The 22268-nt window shown below is 32.2% G+C and overlaps 1 protein-coding gene across 1 annotated transcript; it reads right to left on the reverse strand.

Moving 5' to 3' along the window:
* Positions 1–591: 591 nt before the first annotated feature.
* Positions 592–19047, reverse strand: LOC124362135 (ELL-associated factor 1). Its single transcript, XM_046816363.1, has 6 exons — positions 18576–19047; positions 11781–12012; positions 6781–7008; positions 5368–5506; positions 1582–1714; positions 592–838 (listed from the first exon to the last, which is right to left on the reverse strand). Exons 1-6 carry the CDS (start codon positions 18685–18687, stop codon positions 753–755), a joined length of 930 nt encoding a protein of 309 aa, XP_046672319.1. The 5' UTR covers positions 18688–19047; the 3' UTR covers positions 592–752.
* Positions 19048–22268: the final 3221 nt, after the last annotated feature.

Here is a 22268-nt window from a genome sequence, read left to right on the forward strand (position 1 = left end):
TGCATTAAATTGTGTGCAAAACCACGGATAACTGATAACTTCGTACAAGTTTATGTCTTAAAGGCTGATTAGTTTGTGGACTATTTAGGTGTGTTGCTTGCTTTTGTTTCGCTCCTAATTTGTGGGCTCCAGATGAGTTCACAATCATCTTCATCTATTGTTACTGCTGGAGATTTTCGTGGTTGGAATATTAGTTTGTAGTATGGTCACCATGCACAATCGACCAGTAAATACAGCATCGGAATGGAAATATCCAGTAAATAGGAAAGGAATTATTTTCTAAATTAAATTAATAAGCACAACGTGTGATATTTGCGAAATGATTTAAGGCATGTTTGAATTATCAGTAGGGTACATTAAAAAAGTTTGAAATGATCGTAGTGAACAGTGTCAGTACATAACGTAAGTGTGATACAATCAATATTTTTGTAACCTCTGGAGAAATGAAAAACTATTAGTGTAAAACCCCTTATACTTAGGTGAACAATTGCAAATTAAACCATATGGAAGTGAAGGAGATTCCAGATATTATCCATACTTCGTGCCAATACAAACATGGTGAAAGGGTTCTATTTGAATAAAAAGTCTCCATTTATATCAATTTGTGCCATATATTCCAATGTAACATACAGGAGTACATCGTCCAGTATTTTATTTACACATTATGTGATTATAAAGTTACAGTAAATCGACTTAACACATATATATAATGAGGAGGTTAAGCCCCACCCCCCACCAGGCCTGTATGGTAGTTAACAGTCCGAGTCTGATGCGGAATCTGAGAGTTCCAGGTCTGCTTGGAGCACATCAGCTGGTGGCACACTTCCGTTAACATGTCCTGGAACACATTAGATATACTTTACTAAACTAGACCTTGCTACTTAGTCACTAGTACAACATAATATATACGAGTATAAAGCAGTTTGAAGTTGGATTAAAAAAATAATTCATTCCTCTCGATGCACAATTTTTACTAACCACTGCAGTAAAATATTTATGTTCGGCATATTATATATATATATAATATGCGGGGTAGCACATTCACCCGGCAAATGAGAGATCTGGGTTCGAGTCCCGGCGGAGCAAGTACTTTTTGTGATTCAATGTTTATTGAATAAATTAAATAAGGCTATTGCTATTTATACAAATTTGATTAATGTAAACAAAATTCGTTTGACAGGTATTTCGTCGTCTTCCGATTATATGTTAGTTAGTTTAGTAGTTTGGTTGGTGTATATATATATATATATACTTATTTGCAACAAAAACCTTTTTTTGATAAAAAAGTAAACTATGTACATTTTTTTGGCATTACGCGTGCATATCCTTATTGGTGTTTGATGAATTCTTTGGGCAAGAGGAATATCAGATAATGATGAATTTTTTCACTGCCACTATCAATTTTCACAATCCAACTCACATTCCACCGGTTTATAATCATCCAGACTACCTGACAACAATTCTGACAAAGAAATATCATCATAATTAAAATGAAAGCATTTCTGTAGACCCCCAGAGTCTAACCTGAGGTTCAATAATAAATTTGAAAATAGTTATCACTAAAGTGTTATACTGTATTACCATTAGTCAGCCTTAGTTTGGTGTCATTGTTGGCAGGGGAAGAGTCGCTCTCTGAGTCTGAAGAGTCTCCGTCACTGGATGAGTTGCTCGATGAACTTGCAGACAAATTACCTACTCTTGAGATAACTTGATCCTGAAAATGCATATTAATCGACTTAAATTGATTCAAAATTTTTGATAATCTTATAATAGTATTAGTAATTTTTATACAAAGCAAACAATTAACATTGACTTTAAAACTGAAAAAAGATATGTTATACAACATTTTAAATAGATAAAAATGTTGATCAAGAAGTGGCTGGCCTTCATCATCAAGTCCACACAAAAACAGATTACACTTTCTGAACTACTCTTCAATTTGACTGAAAACGTGTTACAACTCTTGTAAGTATTAAAATAAATACACAATTTTACTGAGTATTCAAAATTATGCTAATACTACATTTTATAACTACAATTATATACCCTGACAAATATTGAGTAGTAAGCCATTGTTATGACAAAACAATAGATAGGATATAAAAACTGTTTGAGTGATTATAGATAGCTACCCAGAAATTTGTCTCATATAACTTCAAATCTTTTTAAAATGTGGTAAATGTATTTGTATTAAAAATTTTAGTTTTAAAGCTTCTTAGATTGTTAGATTCTTAGATTTAGATCTTTCAAAATTCTTAGATTGAAGCTAAGAAGTGATTATAGACATTCATAAGAATAAATTAAATGAGTTAAAAATGCCATTAAAACACCTTTCTTAAAACTAATAAAACTACACTTAAATATCTGTCACACATATATTGAATGATTTTACCTGATAAGTATAGACACTTTGCTTAAAGGAAAGACATGGAAAAACATGAATGAAATTAAAATTTCAAAAGGACTTTATAATATACAAGCAAAACTATTACTACTCATATATATTCATTTATATTTCATCACTTTTTTCTAACACATAGCATTTCTAATAGGTTTTTTAAGGCAGTTAATTGTAAATGTATAATATTTACGATATTACCTTTATTGTAATAGTTAATTCCACTCTTTAATATTACATATTATATATATATATTAGTTTTGGTTTATAATAATGGCCACGTAAAGTAGCAATTGTTTCTGTAATCAGACCACTTTTTAAATTGGTATGAGGCCGACACTTTGGCCATTCCATCACTTTCTTGTGCAGACACCCAGTAAACATGTCATAAGTTCACTATCCCGTTTTAGCCGTGTTATGCCGTAGTTTATCTACTCTTTCTCTCGTTCACATTGGCGGCGTATCCTGTTTATTGTTTCAGTCAGTTTATGTTGCTATCTCTGTAAAACCAGTGCAGTGGGTGTCTTAGCACTGATGAACTTCCTGTGCCTTGTGGTCCTTTCATGGCAATGTGGATTAACTGTGCCACAATAGACAAAGTTTTTTATTCGTAATCTTAGAGATCAGAATGGTGTCACAATACATTAAGATTTTCAATTTGTTTCAAAGTTACCACATAAATCTGGTAATTAAATAGTTCTTATAAATGAGTTTAAATCTTCCAATTGGTAGGTTTTTAAAACCAACTAATTGTTAATGTAAATTTTCTTTTTTCGCTCCTCCAGTTTAAGGACTCATTCAGCGAGTAAAATGGCCTTCTGTAAGCCATCGGGTCAAGGCTGACTTCAGTCCTTTACCTTAGTGTTTTGAGTTCTTCACGAAGGAGGTAAAAAAGTTTCCTATCTGCGTAAGGTTTATTCTTAAAGAGTACAGTATGGTGTAATGGAAGGTGGAAGTTTGATGCATGGCGGATATTGTATGAGTGAATGTCATGGCCTCGTAGTTGTTGTTCTCTTTCAGCATGGACTATGACTTCTTTGATATACAAGCCTATATTTATTGTTATCACACACTGGCAAGGGAATGCACTCCTAAAGCTCTGTCTTGGACAAAGGTTTGATATTATCCTGACTGTGTTATTAGAAATCAAACTTCATTGTGTTCCATATCTATAACAAACCACACAGTGTATCTACAGATAACAGACTGTTGATGTTAGATGTGTTCTGTGCTTGGTAAACTCTATCCTGAAGGAAGCAGACCACTCCTGCTGGGAATCGAGAAGAATTCATTTGGCGAGTGAATTATAAGGCCAACATATTATTTAATCCACAAAAATTGTTATAAAACCTCCCATCTCATTGTTTAACTTTCTTGGGAGAGGAAAAAAGGATTTTGTCTACCCTATGGGAGATAGCCCTATTTACCATGTAGATTAGGTTTAACCTAGTTCAGTCAATCTGTTTTGACCATACATTTGCTCTGTCCAAACTGTATATTTTATTTGTCTACTACTTAATCGTTCAGTTGAACGGTTCTCTTGAACTGGACCTTTTTATTTGTTAAATCTTTACACAACAGTAAACAAACCATTTGTAATAACGGAAATTGGTCAAATGAGGCTGTGTTAAACATAAAGTATCTAAAGGATCAGCTTGGGGCCCTTTTTAAATTTTACTATACATGAATGACCAATCTAGTGCTATTAAGACCAAATTTCTTTTATATGCTGACATCACAACTTTCTTGAATAGCCATACAATCTTTCACATGGCACAAGTCCTATTAAATAGGACATTTAAGAAAGCTTCAGAGTGATACAGTTCAAATTTATTTTTGTTAAATTTAAGTCGAAATTTGGTTTAGCTTGAGAGAAACAATAGACATGAAAAATTATTTATATTCTTGTGTTAAACTTTTAGAAATAGTTACTGATAATACTTTTATTATGGACTTATATTTAATACAGTTCAATAATATTATCTACAGTAATTTTATTACTTAAGACGTACAACGAATTATGTGACTAAAAGTTACAGAAAATTGGTATATTATGCTTATTTTAATCAATAATAAGCTATGGGTATTATGGGGAATAGTACTTAAATTAACACCACTTTTATCAGAACAATTACTATGTAAAAGAATATGAAGGATACTATGCATTAGAATAACAGCAAATGCACAACCTCTTGAAGCTTGTACACCATATTTTATTAAACTTGAATTTCAAACTGTAATTAATTTTTATATTTTGATTCGGTATTAATTTACTAAAAATAGTATTCCATCTATAATTTAACCCTTTGAGTGCTGTGCCATTTTGTCCCATATTCTTTCAATTTACAAGCATTTGGAAAAAAATCTATTGCCCAGCAACTATTAAACAAATTTTCACATTTTTTTCTTTTGGCAATAAAGTGAAGAATTATAATACATAATTATTCTATTATTGTAAAAATAAAAATATAAAACGTGGAAAAATCTGTCTGTGAAAAATACTTTTTTGGTGTGTTGTGAGTACGAAATAACACTACAGCTAAAAAATCATACAAGCAACAAAAAGGGCACAAACAGCAGAAAACAGAGCATTTACTTTGCTACCAACCTCATGAATTGAAATTTATTGAAAAAAGTGTAGGACTAACTGGAACTTATTATGGGAGAGTTTTAGAAACACATCAAAATTTAAAATAACAATAAAAATAGTAAATCCTGGCAAAACTGTGAATCCTCAGGTAAAACCTAGTGGCAGCCAACGTAGGTTTTTTAAAGCGAGATCTAACTATTCCATTGGCATTTTAATAAATCGTACTTAACTTTTAAGGGAAAACTGTCAACCCCATTTACAAATACTCATTTTAAATTTATTTCAGAATATATTAAAAGTGAATGTTATGAGTCATTTGAAGAGAAAAATTAATTTTACTTACTTAAAGATTTTTTTTATATATATATATATAACTTACCTCTTCATGTTCATTTGACTGATAATAAGGAGATGGAGAGTGCCTTAAAGTATCAGGCAAATTGGGAGAAGAGAAAGCATTGTCAAGGGGATCCTCCAGCCCTATCATTGGAAGACTGCCTGGCGCTACTGGCGAAAGACTAGAGGAATAAAACATAAAACAAAAACAATTATGGCATACATTTTTTAATTTTAAATTATCTTATTTAATCTTTAAGTTGAAGTCAAGGATGTAGATATAAATCAAGCATAAATTAAGCAACAATGTGCATAAAAATACAATCAGTCAATACTTATTTGTTGTACATGCCATCAATATTTATAGAATCATAAAATGAGATAAAAGATATAATAAACAGTTGACAGGATCTCAGTATTGATGAAACTTTCACTCCATTGTGAGGATGTCAGTCATTCATTAATTATCTACTAGCGAGCGAGCTCCAGATAATGTATCTGTGGTTGTGTATTCTACGCTCTTCCTAAATTTTTTATTAAGCACTTGTTCCAAATTTTTAATGTATTTTTCTGCATTTTATCTAAATTTGACTTTTGGAATTTATTGTATATTTAACTAGTTTAGTATTAGTCCTACATCCTGTATTTTTTTTATATATATACATATATATAAAATCCTTTATACCATGAGAATGTTATCAAACAATTTGGCTTTATTTTACAATCATGGAAATATACTACATCCACAAAATGTGCCTTGTTGTGAAAAATTCCCATATCAATGTTGCTTGCTAAGTGTTAGATTTTGGCTGTCATAAGTTTGGATTAGCGTTCATTAATTATCAAAACAAATTTCTTTTCTTTTACTATGTAACAAAAGGAAAAGACAGCACATAAACAATTTTAATTATTTATTTGGCCACAGTAAAAATTATTACAGATTTAGTTTATAATGATTCTAAATCAGAATCGTCTGGATTCGCCATTCCTTAACATTTATTTCATACGTTTTATATGTCCAAGAAAGAAGGTAATAAAACTTCCAAAACAACATAGCAGTTTATCGCTCAACTATTTGCACCGTTTCCACAGATTATACAGCAAAACACATCTGCTCGGCGGGGCAGTAGCGAACATAAAAATACGCTTCAGGTGTTGATCGGCAATACAAAACTGCCGCATGTTAAACAACCGGCTAGCATCTATCGTTAAGCACAGAGGCAGTCATGTGGTATGCAGCACATCTGTAAACTACTGAAACATATTTTCCGCGGACTAACTCTTTACTACCATCACAAACAAGGCAAACAATCGTTTTGAATGGTCAATCCTAGCCCTTATATGCACTTACGGCGCTGCGAAAGTTAATATTATTAATTAGATTTATTTCAATAAAATAGGGCATGAAATTGTGATTTGTACAAAACAGATTGTAGGTCTCTACTGTAACACCTACCTGAGAGTAGACACAAGTTGTGGTGGAGACTTGTAGACAGAGGGGCTCTTGTTGTACGACGGGGAGGCAGGCAGAGGAGAGTGTTTGGGCAAAGGCATGCTCAAGTTCTTGGGTGGCTTGTGGCTCTGCCGCTGCGGGGGAGAAGTTTTCTTCTCTGTGGGAGTAGCAGGACGAGCTGAGCTGTAACTGCTTCCCACACCATGGCTGTTGGCTTTGGAAGGCTCCATTCTACAAACAAGTTAATGGAAAGATGAAATACTGTTCAGTACTAATTTCTAAAAACCAGGTAATGTGAATATGAAGTACTGTAGTTCAGTACAAAAGGTAAAACAAGATACCTCACTGTCAGAAACATGATACCTAATTCTCAGAAACAGATAAAATAAAGAATAGAAGAATGTTTGCTTTTATAAATTTAAACGAGTTTTTATAAATCTTTAATTGAGACTTGTGTGTTTAGCAATAAGCCATTCCTTAGAAGAAATATAATCTTAGCTTTCTTGTATTAAGTGCTAGAAATGAATAGGGACAGTGACACCATATTTTATAATGTGTTTATTAATTCAGTTCGCACAGACTGTTACTGGATAGTTATGTTGTTAGTTAATCTAAAAGACTATTCCAATTGAAAAACCACCAATTTAAATGCTGCAATGTGAATTATCTTTGTAGATGTATAACTTTACTGAGGTTAATATTCACTAGATATAACTTGCTTGTAATGAAATATTTGAGTTCACAGAATACAGTGTTTAAACCTGTTAAAACTCAATAAAAAAGGATCAATGTCCCTATGTGATTGCATTTAAATGCAGAGTAGAAATACACCATAGTTAACAATCAATTTTGACATGGCAAATAAAAAATACCATGAAAATTTAAATATAATTCATATGTAAAGTCAATCCCCTGGTATCTGAACTAAAATGGAGCCGGGCAGAATTAATAATACTTATGAGCCTAATTGGTTGGAAGCAGCAACTAGTAGTGCTCAGCCACCAACAATGAGTCACCAATAGCGCATGTAGCCTGACAGATACTTTAACAGATACTGACAGATAAATTAATCACACACTATTAGCCATGCCAAAAGCATTGGTTTATTCAATCGATTAGACTTTAATAAGCGGACTACACTCGTTATTCTATTGTTTTTGTTGAATGCTTTTATTGTTTTTATCCAAATGAATAATTTGATATTACATTTTATTTAATCTAAAGTAGCTCCCCAAGATGCTTCACTTCTGGCTGGTTTATACCTTCCAGTTGAACCCACACTGGGCATAGCAAAAACTGATGTGTCACTTAAATATGGGCAACCTTATGGATCGTCCAGGAACGGCACATTACTAACCAAATGTTGGTATTCTTAACTTTAACTCATCATTATTCCAAAAGTAATGACAGTAACAAAAATTCTTATACAGTATTTGTTATACGTCTCTTGAAGAACGACATGCCAAAAATTAAGAGTTCTTAAGTTATTAATTAAATGTGTAATTAATTTTTTTTTAAACCCTTACGAAATCGATTATTAGTTAAAATTTTGAGATTTTGAAAAGACTGTACGATACAATACATACCGGTCGCGAATACTGATTAGGAATCCTGGTAATTCAATTTTACACCATCCTACAAAAATAAGATATTTTAAAAGAGCTTTTGGTTATAACAACAAAAGTGGCCGCTTCCTGGACTGGAAGTACAGTCTGTATCTTTAGACGACAAAATTGTAGCCGAGCATTATCTTCCCCAGGGGTCTGTGATGTTGACATAACCAACTATAAATTTACCACATTTGTTTATATACATTGTTAGTTCCTATTTGATGTGATGAAAAATTTATTAGTTCAGCAATATTATTAATTTTAAAGCCCTGAACTAAGAAAATATTAAATAAGAAAAGGTAAATTTTTCAGAAAAAATCATAGCTTATCCATACTTAAATACAGTAATTAGGTTTTAAATATATGTATATCGTTGGTTCCTCTAAGTTCTCATGAATTAAATACTATATCAGCAATATTAACCATTTTACAGGCCTAATTCTCTGTGTAAGTCAACTTCGCAGTATAAAAAGTACCTATTACCGACATTAACCCTTTTAGCCCCGGCGTCCGATATATCGGACAGAGGTGGTCTAGCTAAAATGCCCAACGTCCGATATACCGGACGTCTCGAGAATTTAATGTAGCTGGCTAATAATATGTCCAAATGCCATCAGTTTCGGTATAGTAGTCGGTGAAGAAACGGCCTACATGCAAAAACAATAAACCTTCCAATTGGCATCGTATTTCGTCGTCGTTGAGCGTAGTTTATTTGTCGATGTCAGCTGTCAGACGACTTCAGTTGCATTGTTGTTGTATGCTGACTTATAAACTCAATTAGTTTTACGTGATTGAAAGCGGTTGTTTTTCGTGTGATTTATTGTATTATTAGTAAAAAAACATGAGTAAACGTCATAGAGAAAAGTTACCAGTGAGTGAAAACACTTTGATAAACACTATTATTGGTACTTTGGGATTATACTGACCACACCCAGACATGAATCGTTATTTAACATTTTGCTTCTACTGATTACTAGATTAGCGTAGAACAATATTTCGTCAATATAAAACAGGAATTGTCTTATCGCAAACCCCTCCCCATCCTCAGACAGAGGTCAAAGTCGAGCGGTCTAGTAGATAACGTGATTGCAGAGTCTCGCCGCCCGTCCATCTGGTCGCGTTGTTGTACTTCCGTGTTTTACCTCTACGCTTCTCCAAACACAAAAATTAAATAAAATCAAACATGATCAAACTAAAACTAAACTCTTTATTGAAAAAACACTCAAAACTTGTTTTTATTCTTGATCACACTCCGCCACCCAAACGAGTGCCACGCCTTCGCGCTGATGTCAACGAAAGAAAAACATCCCTCGAGATAGTACCTATCAGTAAAATATCAAATTCTTGAGGATCTGATCAGAAATATAAATTGAATTGTAATGGAAAGGCAATTATGTACCGTGCAAATCATGTGATGCCGCGTGGCCTATCGTAATCAGGATTCTCGAGAAAGATAAGATAACAGCGACAACAATACCGATCACAATGACTGGAAATGCTTGTAAGTTTGTAATTTTGGAATTAAAGACTTGTTTTTTCGTTCTATCATGTTTGTTTCTATAAATTTATATTTTTGTGTTCTACATACTGGTGTGGTCGGTACAATCCCAAAGTACCCTATTATTAGTGATGAATGTGCTATTTTTGAAGACAGTGAATTAAATTGTTTATATAAAATGTATATATTGTAAATATTTTTTCTTTTACTTTTTTGAAAAATTAAACAAGTTTTGTTCTTACAAACCATTACAATTGCTTTGTGTTATTTTACAATTGTTTTTATTTCAAAAGTGCAAAAACAAGTATACACATATCTGTATACTTCTACTGACGTGTATGTGGAAATATATGAAGAAGTGCTTATGCAGCAATACAATTAATTGGATATATCTCCTGCATTTATCAAGGAAAGTTCTTCAAATTTTGTGTGTTTAGTAAGAAATATGTGTACAACAAAAATGCTTCATTTTTCAGGGGCTACAATTTTTTTTCTACCCTTTATGTATGTCCAAACTATAAAAAATAAAAAAATTAAAAAAATTTTATGTATAAATATGCTAAGAAAAAACTAATCATTCTGTAAAAGTACCTTTTTTAACTATTACATCTAAGAGTACACTTATTTGTGAACAATTTAAAACAAAAACCTAAACATTATCTTCAAAAATAAGAAAACTAGATGTATTTTCCCTCAATTCTGCACTACGGTCCCTTATCGCCATGGGCTTTCTGGCAAGTCCATGGAAAAATGGCTGGGGTTAAAAGGGTTAAATAAAGATATTATATATTCGGGATACCTATTGTTTTTTTCTCCATTGGTTTCTGTTAGATTTTGCAAAACTATGATTAGTTTTCTAATGATCATTATAGAGCTCTAGCTTTATGTTAGAATGCCTATTTCACTAAATAAAAAGTAGCTTACTCATAATAAAAAATCATAATCGGCTTTGGCTTATTTGCAGTTCATTTTTTGTTACTACATGTTAGTTCTTATAAAACTACCATAATAACACTCAAAATATGCTTCTTATACTTGAATACTACCCAAACAGTACAAAATTATTTCCAAGGAAATATAGGCGTATAATTCCTTAGAAATAATTTTGTACTATTTAATGTGGTAGACATTTGAAGTGAGATGTTTAGCATAAGAGAGAGGTTGCTGGGACCCGGCTCCCTCAGGGATCGTCTTTAGAAAAACATACTATAAAGATTCAAAGGTTCTTGGTAGCCTAGGCATAAAGGCGTGCCATCCACTGCCTGATTTGACTGGAGAGGTTGGTTCAGAGCTCGCTTTCCCTTCTTCCGAGGGGACCTGACTGGGATTATTGCCCTAAACACTTCCTCATGGATATTGACAGGAGACAGCCCTTACCCTTTACCTTACGCATCCAGAATATCCTGTCGTTCTGAAAACAGCGCAAAGGTCCTCTTAGGACTAAGTGCAATTTTTAAGTTTCTTATTCTACGAGAATAACAAAACATTTTCTTATATGTAGGTCTAGGCCATACTTGGTTTTGTTACTTTGTCATGTTATTGTTACATTTATTTGACTAAAAATTGTAATGTATTTTTCTTGTTGTTAATAAATTATAATTCTTCTTATGTACGATAATTATATACTACTGAATTTGGACAATATATCGAATCGTTTGATAGTAACAATCAAATAACGAGTGTAGGCCGCTTAATGATAAAATCTTTCCACACTATCTAACCTAAAAATGTTTTTATGACTGAATTTATAAACATGGAATTTGTAAAGTTCAAAAATAATTGTGCAAATAATAATTTGTAAAAACTTAAGTCCAAGATTTTTATTTTTCAAATTTGTAAACAATATAAAACGTTCTTCTATGGCACAATAAAAGAAAAACAGGCTGTCCGTTTACCTTGTCTTCTTAAGTTGAATGTTGCTTGCCAGTTTTTCTAGGGTGATTTCCCCCGTAGTCCTGTCGATGATAAGGACACATTCTCGCTGATATGGGCGATGGGAACCTTTGAAGACTGTCTGCATAGTGCCTGACCCATCGAGATGAGGCACTGTGACAGTCACCTGCTGATTGGACCCGACGTCCACTGTAGCCACCTTGCTCTCGTCAACACTGGCAGGTTTAAAGTCATCTGAAAAGTACTAAAATTACAAACCGATCATACTTAGTACACAACAGGCTAAAAAGTGTGAAAGAGACTAAAACAAAACATTATTTATAGTAAAATTAAACTGAACCTCTATTTTTATGCACAATTCCCAGTGTTATTAAGGATTTGTCATCCCAAATAGCACTTTTGACTGCTTTATACCTTCCAAATGAACCTACACTTAAAACAGTAAAAATCAATCTGGACAACCCTATGCATCTCCAGGAGCATGTGTCACAAATGTCGAGCTATAGATCAATATGTCTAGTTTACCAATAATAATTTCTTTACTGCATTAACACAATTACAATTGTGTTGCAAACATCAATTGTTACATGTTTATAACCTAACCATCCACACACACTTTTATACATTCAGATATACATTTTTTTAACAGTCATACCACCATTTACACTTCTAACACCAGAATATGGGGGTAGGAGTTAATTACCGATTATCCTCAGCGGTTAATAGTCAGTCTAAAAATACCCTTTCTAGCATGTATTTAGAACAGCTACCCTAAAGTCTTATGCCATACTCCAGATAAGTATGAATCAAGCCAAAATAGACTGTTCTTAAGACCTCTATGGAGCAGAATTGTACTAGGTTACGCAAGACATAAATGTCTGAGTTGACTCAGTAAACGCTGTCAATGTGGTCTTTCCAAGTCAACCCTCCATTGAGGTGTATTCCAAGAAACTTTGTAGAATTTGTTTCCTCTATGAGTTCATCATCCACCATCACATTTAATTTGTTTTGTTCATTAGGCTGCAAAAGGCAAAATTTGATGAAGTTTGATTTAGAATTGCGTGCTTGCAAACCCATTGCATTGAAATGTTTATGCATTGATTTAAATCGACAAATTATTTGATTTTTAAATCGACAAATTATTTGATTTTTAAATCGACAAATTATTTGATTTTTAAATCGACAAATTATTTGATTTTTAAATCGACAAATTATTTATTTTTAAATCGACAAATTATTTTATTTTTAAATCGACAAATTATTTTATTTTTAAATCGACAAATTATTTGTTCTTACAAATAGCCATGTTGTCAGCTTACTGAGTCACTTTGCCATACTGATTAGATGATTTCAGTCCAGTCAAGAAATATGCTGAGCACATGTTCTCTCCTCTCTAACCCATCAACAAGGTTTGAGACTGCATCGACTGATGTTTTTTTTCTAAATCCATATTGTTCTGCATCTAAGATTTCAAAACGTGAAAGAAAATTTTCAAATCGTGCTAAAAAGATATTTTCAAAAAGTTTGCTGATGGCAGGCAAAATTGAAATAGCACAATAATTGTTGACTATGTAGGGATCGTAGTTTTTTTTTTAAATTTGCTATTTTTAATATATCTGGAAACATGCCGGTCTCAAAGGAAAAAGTGATCAATTTGGTCAATGGTGCCAAAAACTGTTGGACCATTGTTCAAGTAGCCACAATGATATGCCATGGATGTCACAAGAATTTATCTCAATGTCTTAAAAGAATTTATCTCAATGTCTTAAGCCTTTGAGGCTTTAATGACTAGTCTATACATTCATCTATAATTTTAGGAAAAATATTTTTTCATTTTTATTTTCTGTCCTGATGTAAATAGAGTAATAGAATCTAATTTTCTCTCAAGATATCAGAATGCCACAAGAGATTCAAGAGCTTTTTATTGAAATTTGGAACTTTTTAGATTTTTTTAAAGGGCATGACTTGTCCAAGTAAAATAAAAAAAGTTCATTAAACACATTGTACACCTCATTCGCATCCCGGAAGTGATTAAGGAAAATCCAAGGCTCACAATCAAGAAGTCTCCTGAGCTACACAATGTTTTGCTCACGGGTGACTGAATTTTGGGAGCCTGAGCTTCGGAATTGCAAGGAACACCAGTGACTACAGCTTCCTGAGCATGATGGTCAGAGATGGCAGCAACAAGTACAGAGACTCATATGTGGAATATTTTGTAACAATTTTGTCAATGGCTGTAGTCATCGTGCCAGATACACGAGTTGGGAAGTTCACATGTACTGCGGGAGATGAGTGTTGGAGTTGGTGGAACTCCCTAAGTGTTAAGGGCTATTGCTAGTCTAGAAATAAGGGCGTGCCATCCCCTGACTTTTTTGACTGGAGTGACTGCTACAGAGCTCGCTTCCCTTTCTTCCAAGGAGACTAAGATGAGTGTCCAAAATCCATCCTCATGGATTTCAACAGGAGGCTACACCAACCCCTAACCTTACCGATCTAGAATATCTTGTCCCTCCAGAAGCAGCGCAAAGGTCCTTTTAGGACTAGGTGCAATTTCTCAGCTTCCTGTCCTAACCAAAAACAAAAATAAATTGGCAATTGTCCATAATGAATGACAGGTTGTTTTATGCTAGTGTTATTCTCATCTGGCACTAATACCAAGCTATAAAATTAGTATTTTTCACTTTGCTATCTCTACCCTAATAAAAATGGCAGCAAATTAGATTTTAATTGAAGCCTTTATATGCCCCTCAGTCCTAAGTTTATATTCTATGGACAAACCAGATTGTTAATTTGTAATTTGTAAAAATTGAGAAATCTGTACACAATAATAACAAATATTTCTATCCCAAAGGACACTAATAAGGAGTTTATTTGCAGTGACCATAATACTAAGGGATTACGTAGAATTGACTGGTATTAGTTGCAAGTCTCATCATAATTTCAAAAATATTACAAACTTGAATATTAAAAATCTATTTTTAAACTTTTTTTGGGAGATATTCTTGGTTGATTACTGTTAAAATATTGAAGTTGTTCTAATAATATTGAAGGAGTAAAGAGACTAACAGCAACAAGAAAGAGTTTCAACCTTATTACAAACAACAAGATGCTATAATTTCAAAATATTTTTTAAGTAACTGGTAATAACATTAACTGCATTGTACGTATTGAATTGTTACGACTTTTATTGTTCGAAACAAGTTAACAATTTGAGTAGTAGATGATAGTTTATATTTTTTTGTGTTAAGTGACTTGTAAGATGTTATATCTTAAAAGTATGTAGCTAAAGCATAAATGGCAATTTTGTATATTTTTACTTCACAATAAGTGAACCATACTGCAATGTATTGGCCTAATTTTTTGCTTAATTTTATTGACAATATTTCTGGGTAAAATAAACTAACCACCCATATACAAATTTTAAGGTGACATACATATTTGTACAAATGTCATAACATGAACAGCTGTTATCTTTGTAGTCTAGGAGCCGAGAACCAATTTGTACAAGCAGATAGAGAAAATTACCCTATGAAAGAAATTGACCATCAGCTGCACTAGTGCTTGTGGAAGGTGGAAATATGAATGTATTGAAATGATTCAAATATCAAATAATAATTTTTTTACAGATCATACCTTTTAGCTTAACATACTTAATTAAAACCAACTATTTGGCACCTAACACATTGAATGCCTTTAGCCAGCATCACCAACGCTGCTGAGCAGCGCACGCTGACAAATATCGGCTTTAGATGAACTAAGCTACTTTGCCATAGGAGATCATATATATATATATATATATATATATATTATTTTAAAGCATTGAATGAGTTAATCTGTTGTTCTTCTATGTGTGTAAATTATTTTGCTATGTGTTAAAGATTATACATGATGTCAAGACATTACACTGTTTATAGAGTTTGTTATCTTTACTCTGTTACTCCAAATGAGTTAGCCTATCTTTTTTAGTAGTTGGTAAATCGCTAAAACTATTTTTCACTACATTTCAATTTATTATAAATATATTATTGAATAGGTACAGTCTTTTTAGAGATTAACATTGCAAATTGATGTCAAGACATTACACTGTTTATAGAGTTTGTTATCTTTACTCTGTTACTCCAAATGAATTAGCCTATCTTTTTTAGTAGTTGTTAAATCGCTAAAACTATTTTTCACTACATTTCAATTTATTATAAATATATTATTAAATAGGTACAGTCTTTTTAGAGATTAACATTGCAAATTGATGTCAAGACATTACACTGTTTATAGAGTTTGTTATCTTTACTCTGTTACTCCAAATGAATTAGCCTATCTTTTTTAGTAGTTGTTAAATCGCTAAAACTATTTTTCACTACATTTCAATTTATTATAAATATATTATTGAATAGGTACAGTCTTTTTAGAGATTAACATTGCAAATTGATGTCAAGACATTACACTGTTTATAGAGTTTGTTATCTTTACTCTGTTACTCCAAATGAATTAGCCTATCTTTTTTAGTAGTTGTTAAATCGCTAAAACTATTTTTCACTACATTTCAATTTATTATAAATATATTATTGAATAGGTACAGTCTTTTTAGAGATTAACATTGCAAATTAATTTATTTTACTCATTAATTGTACGTTATTTAATGACAATATAAATGCATTAATGCATAAACCATAATTTAATAGCAAGGAGACTTCATTTTACTATTCAATGAATCTTTATTCTTAACAGCACATTAACAAAATATTGAAAACGAGTGAATTCCTGAAGTGCATTCCAAATGAGACTATTTAAAGTGTGTCATACAATGTTAATGTAATTTGATTTTTACAAGTTCTTTAATTTATATTACAAATAATACTAAGTATTTGTTTCAATTGTGACATACAACCATTGATTGTTACAAATGAGTTCTTCAATGTTAACTTTTTGGAAACTGAGAATGCAATAAACAATGTAATGTGATGTGACAAAATAATGGTATTTTATTTTGTAGCATATGACACAACATTATGATTATTGCTTCCAGAATAAAAAGCGCTAAAAAAATTATATATTGGAATTTAAATTATAACATTTTAGTAACAAATTGAATCGTGGGTTGAACTTACCACTATAGTAACTTTTAGGGTTTAAAAATATTGCAGATTTCTAATTTATCTCCTATTTTTTGGGTTAATATAATTGTAAAAACTCCCATTATGTTTTTTTATATAGTTTGTTCATAATTAATTTATTATTATTAACATCATATCAGGTTCCCTACATTTCTTGAAATTGAAAGTGTAAATTTAATTTAACTTGACATTTGCCACTTGATAGCAAAATTCTGCTGCAAAATTAACACCTTAAAGTACTAATGTCTCACACTATTTGACAATATGTTCCTCAGGTTACACAAGACTCTGGCACTGTAAGGGTCAAGTTAATTGACCAAAGAGATTTTTACAGAAAAACAAACCAAAATCTGTTGAATACCATCTCAACATTTTCAGAAAATCATTTTATAACATTCATCTTGCACTTGTATTCTTTTATCCTTATTTTCATACAGCCAAAACTGAAAACTAAACTTTTTATATGATTTTCTATGCATACAAAAACTAGTGATCTAAAATGTACATATCATCTATTTATGAAGACAATGAGCAATAACATTATTTTATGTTATGCCAATGGATTATCAATCAGTAGCCTAGTGTAAAAATCCAGCCTATTGAAATCTGTCATACCTTTCAACAACCAAGCCACAATACCTGTAGTTGAATAGGTCTTTTTAATTAGTCTAAAAATCTGTAAAAGGCTGCAATATAGTAAGTGACCACTACCACAATCGAATCATGGTACCAAATTATCGATTAGAAATACCAAATTACCTCAACTGTTCTAGCCTAATTATAGTCATTTACAATTATTACCAGCTCTTTATAATGTATTGAATAACAATATTGTTATAAATTAATTCAAACAAAGTAATATCATATGGGCTGTATGGTATGTGAGTATTGGCCGTAAGTACAATGAAGACATGTAATGTAATTTTACTTGAGCCACAGGCTGTCACGACACGTTTATCCTTAAAAATAGTAAAATGTAACTAGCCTAATTTGTTACACTATTTTATTTGTTACACTTTTAAATACAAATAGCCTACATAGCTTTTTATTCATAATTACTTTTATTACTTTTTTAGATATAGGCCTAGAAGCAGCTAAACAATGTTGTAATTTGAAATACCTAAAATGTAATTCAGTTCTAAATTTTGGTTACAGTAGTTTAAATAGGCTTATCATGAATATTGATGATTCGATTGTGGTGGTGGCCGCTTACTATACTGAAGCTGTGTAAATAAATAATGTGGATACGCACTTTCTGAGCACAGATATATAGAGCTAATATACAAATTTTCAATTTGTGGATACGTTTATGTACATTTCTCATCTTTATAGTCTACTGAATATAGCCTATCCACCAATATAGCATTTCAAACATCAATTACATAGTCCTATATACAAAACTAGACTAAATTTCTAAATATGTTAGGTCTAGAGCAGTCAAAATAGCTTTGTTAGTTTTTTTTTTTTTACTTAAATAGCATTTCATTGGAGAATAAATACATATTGGATATATTCTGTAACTTAATAAACCATAGGGCCTAATTAACAATTACAATTCTCTGAGAACATTACAAGTTTTAATAAATTTTCCTTCTAATAATCCTAACTTAACTTAGTTTACAACAATATGAGCTTATCAATTTCTTATTTTCTAAAAAAAGCATAGTTTGATTTTTTTTATCTTACATCTTAACGTGTGAAATGCAGTTCCTTTACTATTTGAGAAAGTAGGGCCTAATTTCAGTTCTCTAACTTCTGGACCTAACCCTAATTTATCAGCCATACTGTTGCCATTCATGTAACAGGTTAGTACACCTGTGCAATGATTTCTGGCACATTTGGCCTAAAATTTTACACAGCCAGAATTTTACATAATTACATAGTTCAGTCCCCAGCCACTAGAAAAATACTTGTACTTTCACTAAAGGAAATAACCAAGTTGTCGGAAATACACAGTCGATATATCACTGAAACAAACCGCGGGTTTTAAGCAGTGAAACAGGTTGAGATTACTTTAACTTCACTTCAGTATAAACACTAAACTTTCCGTAGCCATTCTCTATAATGAAATAGAAATCTTCGACATCATTGTTTTCATTTTGCCACTAACTAGCTGTAGAGATAACTTCTTTCTTGGAGAATGTCACCTGGGATATGAGGAGAAGTAAAACGGTCACGTATTACCTTGGGTTTTGGTTAATACTACTAGCCAATAAAGAATATGACAGCATTATATATGTTATAATGTGTGGTCTTTTGGCAGAGAATGCGTGACACAATAGTAATTAAAGTAATTATATAAGGCAATAAAATAAGTTATGGATAAGTAATTATGTAGTTATTAATAGATTTTATTAGTATTGATGTATTACTTATTATAGTATCTATTTATTAAATAGATTTTATTAGTATATATTATTAATAGTTATTAGTATATTTCAAGACTTTTATAAAACACAGATGAGATTGAAAATTTAGCTCCATCCACTTTATCACTACTATTAGTTTTGTATGTACTTTTTAAAGTGACGCAAGGAGAAATAGAGATTGCTTTGGATTGAATATTAATTTTTACCGATGTAAAATGCGTTCTTTAATGAAATTAGGAACAGTCTGAGATAAGATATTTATCATTCCAACAATAAATGTGGATTTATAAAATATATTTGAATTAGGAACCTTTTTCCTTTTATACCAGTATTCATTACATTTAACGTAAAAAGTATTAAACTGACATATGTTTTGAAACCAGAGAATATATTTTCATTTTACGTTCAAAGTTGGGTTTGTATTACCGATTCCGTTTATGCACAGCAATAACTTTAATTCTGTTCGAAGTAGACAAATTAAGACAAGTTCATTCACAAAATTTGACAACAAAATTGATTATGTTTGCTTGTATCTTTTATGAGATTTAGTAATTAATTTAATTTATATCCTTTTTATTTATGTCCAAACTCTATGCAAACTTTAGGGTATGATTCTATGGAATAAGACAAGCTAATAACAAAATGCTTAATGGTATATATTCCTTTTATTAACCGTCTGTCTGTCATTCATCCCTTTTTCAGAAACCAATTAAGATGTAAAATCTTAATTTGGTTTAATTATTTTTCTTGCAGTCTCACATTTTCTAATACTATTTTGTTAAAATCTCTTTTTAAATAATACCAAAAAGAAAAATTAATATTGTATTACGTTTCATATGAGACAGTTGAATTTTTTAAAGCATAATACCGTAAAAGTTAATAAGATTATGAAACTTTGTGAAGAATAACAGAAGTTGCTAAATCTAATTACAAACATGTTGACACTCATATCATAAAAATTGATTTTATTAGTAACGTGGATATAAGATTTTAACAGTTGTAATGCACATTTAATGATGTCATAAACATGCATAAACATGTAAGCAATGAAAAGATGTGCCTTATAACAGTTAAAAGCTACATAATGTCTTGGCCTACTTTTAAGTTTTAGGTGCAAACATGTTTATAATTTTATTTAGCAACTTTTTTTATTTTAAATTTCATAATCTTATTAATTTTACTGCATTAAGCTTTAAAAACGTCTACCATCCGCCATCTTGTAACATGATATTATATTATTAATAAAATATCTCTCTTCATTTCAGACTAGAAAAAAAATAACTGTACCAAATCTGAGTTGCATATGTTTACTAGTTTCTGAAAAAAATATAAAAAGTAAAAACACAAACATTTAGATAAGTTTTTATATTTTAGCCTACATCGTTTGTTCAATGCAGGACTGAACTGTTCAGCAGCAGAAATTGCTCTTTTAATTCAGAATTAATTTGTACTGTTAGCATATAAAAACTTATGCCAATTCATTAATTTTGTGCAATTAAAGGATTTTTGTCGTTAATAAATATTTTTTTATTGTAATATACATGTAATGTGTCTACACGAACCCTAAACCCTACAATAGGTAAATATATTATGCTCACAATCCAACAATTTAATGTTACAATCAGCTCATTAGAGCAGCTAAAATAAAATCAATCAATTCTTGTTCATGTCGTCAGAGGGAATTGGCGGTCATCAGAAAAATAGTGGATATCATCCGGAAGAGCTGGGGAAAAGGAGTCATTATCGGTGGGGACTTAAATGCCAGATCCAGGTTGTGGTGGAGTGACAGGACGGATAGGAGAGTAGGAGAGGAGAGAAAGTAGAGGAAATGGTGGAAGCCTGTGAGTTAGAGATAGGAAACTGGTGGAGCCGTTGGACAACCTTCGAGAACACCCAAGGAGGATCTTCAAACATCGATGTTACACTAGGAACGAGGGACGTAGCGAGGAAAATTGTCAACTGAGAAGTTGTAGAGGATTCACTGAGCGACCATCGACTTATAAAGTTTGAAGTGAAGGAAAGGGAGGTAGGAAGAACTTACAGAAATGAGATGACTGAAGGATCGTGGAACCTAAGAGAGGTTGACTGGGTGAGAATTGACGGAGTTCTGGTCGAGAAGGTTGAGGAGCTGCAGTGGGAAGGAAAAGAAGCAGAAATATGTGCTCAGTATCTTCAAGAGGTGATGAAAATACCCAAGGGTGACCCAGGAGAGGACGGTACCCAAGTCGAGGAAGGGCCAAAAGAAGGTACATTGGTGGAAAGAAACAATAAGTGAGATGAGGCTAAGGATGAGAAGATATGGTAAAAGATGGAGAAGGACACGGACTCAGGAAGACAGAAGAGCTTATGCCACAGCAAGGACAGCTTATGTATGGGAAACCAGGAAGGAAAAGAGGAATGCGTGGCAGAAGCTTCTGGATGAAGACGGTGAAAGTGACCCTGGGGGCCTACAGGATCACTATGGAAAGATCAAAGAAGGAAACAACATTGGTCAGTATGAAGAAGGAGGATGGAAGTTTTACGACGACGATAGACGAGAGCTGAGAGTAATACTGCAAGGTCTGTTGCCAGATGACAATAAGAACGAGGATACTAACGAACAAAGAACTGTAAGAGCACAAATGGAACTAGTTAGCGGGGGGTTGAAGGAACCAGAATTTTCAAAAGAGGAGTTGGATGCGGCAATAAGCAAAATGAAGAACGGAAAGGCTCCTGGGCACGATGGATAGTGGTAGTGAAGAGGATGTACGGAAGGATAAAAGGGCATCTGCTCATCCTATACAATAGGATGTTGGCAGAAGGAAGATTCCCATCAGTGTGGTAAAAAGGAGTGGTGAAGATATTCTTTAAAAATGAGGACAAGGATCCCAGTGAGGTGAAATCGTACAGACCAGTGACGCTGCTTTCATTCTTGGGAAAGTTAGGCGAAAAGTTGATTGTAACAAGAATGAGAAGATGGATCAGTGAAGAAGACTTATTAATTAAGTGATAGGCAGTTCGGATTTAGGGA

This window comes from Homalodisca vitripennis, chromosome 5 (genome assembly GCF_021130785.1).
Source record: "Homalodisca vitripennis isolate AUS2020 chromosome 5, UT_GWSS_2.1, whole genome shotgun sequence".
Lineage (NCBI taxonomy): Eukaryota > Metazoa > Arthropoda > Insecta > Hemiptera > Cicadellidae > Homalodisca > Homalodisca vitripennis.